Here is a 5,843-nt window from a genome sequence, read left to right as displayed (position 1 = left end):
CTACTTCTCAATTGACTTCAGCTCAAAACATTCCTCATGTCAAAGTGGAATATTTTGCTCTCTTCGTAACCAAAACCCATGTATCAAGAAAGAGAACATTGCCAGCACCAGAAAAACCCTTTAGTACTTCCACTCGGTCACCACACTGACTTTTAAGAACAGAGGTTAGTTTTGCACTTACAGTGATGGAATGTATCCACGTTGCTGTGTATAACGGTAGTTTGTACAGACACATTGTTGTTTAGTATCCCATTGTATGAATACACCATAATACATGCATTCATTCTACTGCTGCTGAATATTTGGGCTGTTTCTAATTTGAGATTTTGCAAAGAGCTTTGCTATAAGTACTCTTGTTAAGCACATGGCCATATTTCTATTAGGTGGTCTCTCTGAGTGGAATTGTTGGTTCACAGGTACAAAGGTCACTATGACCGTTTTTTTGAGACATATTATGTTGTGGTTCCTTATTTCATTTCCAAGAAATGCAGACAACAGGGTTCTTTCTGATTCACCCAAATTTGCTCAGCTTATTGGTGTTACTGCACAGATTTTACATTTCTTCATTTTTATGTATCTCAACACTTTCCTAATGATCCATGTATGCCTTATTTCAGCTTTAGCAGATCTTGTCAAAGAGTTTCCAGGAATGGTTGTATCAATTTATTCTTCCAACAACAGTCTGTGAGAATTGCAGTTTCTAAAATCTTCATCACCACTTGGCCTTGTCAGTCTTCTTAATTGCACTGTTCTCGGGATATACAGTGGTATCTCACTCCAGTTTTAATTTCCATATATCAAAAAACAATGGTGTTACCACTATTCTATATATTTTTTTTGTTGTTGTTGTCTTAATGTATTTAAGACATGGCTGGTGAAAGCATAAAGACCTTTACAGAGACACTGCGCTGCAGAGGGAAATCAAACAAAATCAAACACAAAAGACTGAAAAGAATACATGCCACGTATCAGTAAGCAAAGCTTAATCTTCACACAGTTCTTGGAAATCACAAGGTATCCAAATGCGTGCAAGGTTTTAAATAAATTGTAGAGAAAACAGGGTCTTGCCAGCTTCAATTTTCTTGTAAGTGAAATCCACCACAGGGTGCTAAAGGAAACTGTTCCATGCTTTCCTTCATATATTGGCCACTTCGTTAATGTTTGTTTGGTTGTTTTTTTTTTTTTTTTCCTTTCCAGAATGATGAAAACTTAATCCCGTGCTCTCTGGAGATGTGCTTGTCAGTGCTTGCTATTTGATAGACTTTTGCCATAACTATTGTTTTTCCCAAAGGCCCGCATGCTTTCTCCAGCTTCCGGTTGCAATCTCACATTTGGGACGGTAAAAATAGAAGACATATCCGTCAGTTCCCATAGCCGTGGGGGCAGGTCACTGAAATACTCATGGCTCAAGGCAGCCTGTGCAGATAGTCTGTTCTTTGGGGAACACTGTAGGAGCTTGGAGGCCAGATCCTCTGCATGATTCACATAGCTGAGCTTATTCCACGCTTGTCTAAGGTTCTTAGAGCTGTACAGGGTAAAGCGTTCCGGCTTAAAATGTGGTAAAGAATGAACTCCAGGCCACGTGTCCTCATTTGGCGTTCCAAGAACGAGGAATATTCGTTCAAGTTGATCTTGAATGTCTTTCATTCCTGGAAAAGCAGCAACCCCTTGGATCATTTCAACGAAGATGCAGCCAACTCCCCACATGTCAAGGCAGGTAGAATATTCTGTCGAGCCTAGGAGGACATCTGGAGGTCTGTACCACAAGGTAACCACTTCATTGGAGTATGTGTGGCTAGGGACGGATTTTGCTCTTGCAAGACCGAAATCTGCCAGCTTTAACTCCCCCGTGTCACTGATCAGAAGGTTCTGTGGTTTCAGGTCTCTGTGCAAAATATAACGCTGGTGGATGTAAGACAGCCCTCGCAGCAACTGAAATAAAAACAACTTCACATTATCTGGATGCAGCCCCCCGGGGTGCTTGTCCATGTACTGACATAAATCAGTGTGCACATATTCAAACACAAGTGTCAGCGTCTCCTTGGTATGAATGATGTCATGAAGTAGCACTATGTTAGCGTGTTTTAGTCCTTTTAAAAGAGAAGCTTCCCTTATAGCTGTGAAAGGTGTACCTTCTTCTTCTTGCAGCCTGATCACCTTCAGGGCTACCAACTTCCCATTTACCTTGCTTTTCCCTTTGTATACTGTAGCATAAGATCCTTCCCCTAACTTTTCCAGTTTTTCATATGAGTCAGCTTTTCCAAATTTCGGACTTGTTGGCGAGCTGGGGCTGGAGTGCCGCCTAACTTTAGGGGACTCTTTGCCAGCAGAGGAGGTCTTAAAGTTAATACAAGCATTATTCTCAGAATGCACCCTCTTTACTTGGTTCGCTGGCTTCTCAAATGGGTCAAAAGTGCTCTGCGTCCTCTGAACTCTGACTTTTTTATCCTCAGGAATTGTGTCCAGGGGTTTGATCACTGAGTCCATTCCCTGGCAGTTCCGTGTAGACATCTTTGTGACACATATCTCGTCAAAGGTGGTGTCGTCTTTTTTCAAAGCGATGCGGCTGAAACTCTCCGACAAAGTTCTCCGCAACTTCTTCATCTTGCCGATCTTCTCCACTATTCTATATTTTTATATCAACTTGGATATGTGATTGTGTAACTGCCTATTCAAAGTCTTCTATTTATTTTTTATATCTCTTTTTCGAACTGACTTATGAGAGTTCTCTATAGTCTTTGCTGGAACTATATTCTCCTATACCTCAGCCACCTTTTTACTCTTGTAATGATGACTTTTGCACAAGATAAATTTAAAATTTGAATGCCTTTTTATTCATTCTTTTGCTTTATGACTATTATTTTCTGTGTCCTGTGTAGTAAATCTTTGTCTACCCCAAAGTCATAACAATATTCTTCTATTTTCTTTCTAAAAGCTTCATGATTTCATCTTTCCATTCACACCTATACTCCATCTAGAACTGATTTTTATATGTGGCATGAGATAGAGGTCAGTGTTCAGTTTTCTCTGTGGATGTCCAATTGCCCCAACACCAGTTATTTCAATGGTTTTTAAAGTTTTGTTGAATCAGCTCAGCGTCCGTTGCTTAGTGGTTAGGGTGCTGGCCACATACACTGGGGCTGGCAGATTTGAACCCGGCTCTGGCCTGCTACACAATAATGACAACTATATCAACAATAACAAAAAAAAAATAGCTGGGCATTGTGGCAGGCTCAACAATGCCCGTCTCTTGGGAGACTGAGGTAAGAGAATCACTTAAGCTCAAGAGTTTGAGCTTGCTGTAAGCTGTGATGCCATGGCATTCTACTAAGGGTGACATAGTGAGACTCTGTCTCAATAAATAAATAAAGTTTTATTGAATCAAGGACAAAAATTTTAAGTTATGTTTTAATAATTAAACCAAACACCAGAGTCTTTATAGCATGTTACTCTTTCCTATTGAAAACAATGGTGATTCTTTTGCTCAGGGTTAAGACTACATAATAATTCATACATAAAAATTATTTTCAGCATTAATGTCCATTTCTTTTATCCAATTGAATATCTCAACTTTGAAAGAGGAAAGAAGATATTAGAAATAACGAATTATGTCGATGGTGGCACACACAGAAAAGTAGCACTATTTTTCTGAATTATGTTTTGGGATTTAAAAAATAATATACTACTGGCAGGTGAATCCCACAAAAAGGTGAAAGAATATGTTTAACAGGAACCTTTCTAATCTAACTGTATCAGTTGGGATATTTTGAGATTTATAGAATTATTGTTAAATAATAGGACACTGTTATTGCTACAAACTTTACTATTATCATTTATTTCTATTTCTTCCGAGTAATTGGAGCTTGTTGTCTAAAATAATAAATAACGAAATAATGAAAAGTCAGAAGTAAGCAGTTACAGGTTGATTTACAGTCAGATGCTTACCAGTGTCAGCTTCTCTGTAGTCTCCTGATTTTTCCTTCATGGTTTCAGGATGGCTGCCACAGTGCCAACCATGACAACCTCTCAGAAAAATATCCCAAAATAAGAAGGACGGAGGAAGATGGCTTATCCTTGCACATCTATTTCCTTCTATCTAGGAAGCAATCTTCTCAGAACACCCTCCACCCTCCACAGACTTGTCCTGAGTTTCATGAGCCAGATCTGAGTCATAAGCCCACCCTGAAACCAGTCACTCACAATGAGGAGTGGGAATCCTATGATTGCCTTAGGACAACCCTTATATAGCCCCTGGGCCTGGAGAAGGGCTGGCACATCATGTTGTGTCAAGTTCCTGAGTGAAACTGGTATTGTGTGATCGAGAGAGAAGAAAAAAAGAGAAAATGGCTGTTGGCTAGGCAACCAACCACATCTACTCCCTTACCAAGTGGACTTCAACGGAAAATTTGAGAGTAAAATGGAGATAAAAAATAGCCATTAACAACTTTAAATTGAGTTTCAAATTTAATTTTAATTTTAATTAGAAAACATAATGGAATGTTCAAGGTATTTATTTGTATGTAAAAGTAACAAGGATTTTGGCTTAGAAATAAATCTGTAGCTCAGATATCTCTGACATACAGGGTATGAATTTAAATGACTTTGCAAATATTCATATGAAAGAGGCAAATACAGTCACAGAGATAGTGGTGGGTCTTGGTATGATTTCACTGTAGTGATAGAAAAAACCACCTGATTAATTGTAAATTACTAAAGAATAAAATTATTGGGGAATAGTAGTCATCTGTATTAATACCAGTACTGTGCAATTATAGACACCTTGACCTTTTTGCATAGAGGTCTCACACATATTTTCTCATTTAAACCTCTTAACAGCTCTGTCATGTAGACAGAGAAAATGCTATTATTTTCATGTTTGTAAATGGTGAGATTAAGAAAGAAATCAACAAAGAGAAATGAAATTGACAAATGAAGAAAATTTATTTTTTAAAACCACAGAGTTGTTTCACACCAATGACTAGAACTCAGGTCTTCATTTCATAGACCACTTACCAATCTACTACATCCTTCTATTTATCAATTCATCTACTGACATATGTAATAGCTACAGCTCATTATGATAAACAGATTGGTGCTAAGACAGCTCTTATTCTTCCACCTTGCAGTAGAGATTTAAAAAAAAAAAGTTGGACACCTCGGCTCTACTAAAAAATGTTTTTAAAAACTGAGGAAGGAAAGAAAATGGAATCATATGTAATGCTCAAGAAAAAACATAAAAGACCAGATATAGATATATAAAATAAAGAATAAGGCAACAAAATGAAAACAGTAACAAATATGGTAGATATTAATCCAACTATATCAATAATCACTTTAAATGCCAGTGGTTTAAATACACCAAATGGAAGATAGAGATTGTCAGAGTGGATAAAAAAGCAACACCTAAGTATTCTGTCAAAACCTGCCTGATATGATCCATTTACTTGTACATAATGTGGGATATTGGAGGTAAGAAACACATAGAATTGGAAAGAGAGCCACATTCTCTTCTGCTTTACATCAGAGCTTAGTAGAACTTTGAAAGCATATTGAGGAACAGAGTTTCAGTGGTCGACAGTGCTATATCAGATGTGGGGTAGACATTGTGGCTCTAGGCTTCATGATAGTGATCCCAAATTTTTCATCTCCTCACCAGATTCTTGGTTTCAGGAATGAAGCAGAAGTGATAGAGGATAGTTTATTAGAAGGTAGGAAAACTTCCAAAACAATTGAAGTGGTCCCCAAAGGGTTGCTGTTGCCGCTGTGCTGGCTTTGGGCATTTATGCCTTGTCTGCCCTCCTAAACATACTGGCAAACGCTGACTGGATCCTTTAAACCTAGCT

At 38.1% G+C, this 5,843-nt stretch overlaps 1 protein-coding gene across 2 annotated transcripts; it reads right to left on the bottom strand.

Annotated features, from left to right (window-relative positions):
* Nucleotides 1-850: 850 nt before the first annotated feature.
* Nucleotides 851-2,613, bottom strand: LOC128586802 (cyclin-dependent kinase 14). 2 transcript variants are annotated; one of them, XM_053592937.1, is made up of 2 exons: nt 2,274-2,357; nt 1,240-2,184 (listed from the first exon to the last, which is right to left on the bottom strand). In XM_053592937.1, exons 1-2 carry the CDS (start codon nt 2,355-2,357, stop codon nt 1,240-1,242), a joined length of 1,029 nt encoding a protein of 342 aa, XP_053448912.1. The 2 variants fall into 2 exon arrangements, with proteins under 2 accessions (XP_053448903.1, XP_053448912.1); XM_053592928.1 differs by having other exon boundaries at nt 851-2,613.
* Nucleotides 2,614-5,843: the final 3,230 nt, after the last annotated feature.

Source organism: Nycticebus coucang, chromosome 1 (assembly GCF_027406575.1).
Source record: "Nycticebus coucang isolate mNycCou1 chromosome 1, mNycCou1.pri, whole genome shotgun sequence".
NCBI lineage: Eukaryota > Metazoa > Chordata > Mammalia > Primates > Lorisidae > Nycticebus > Nycticebus coucang.
The sequence above is the reverse complement of the archived record's forward strand: the minus strand, read 5'-3'. Positions and strand labels throughout refer to the sequence as shown.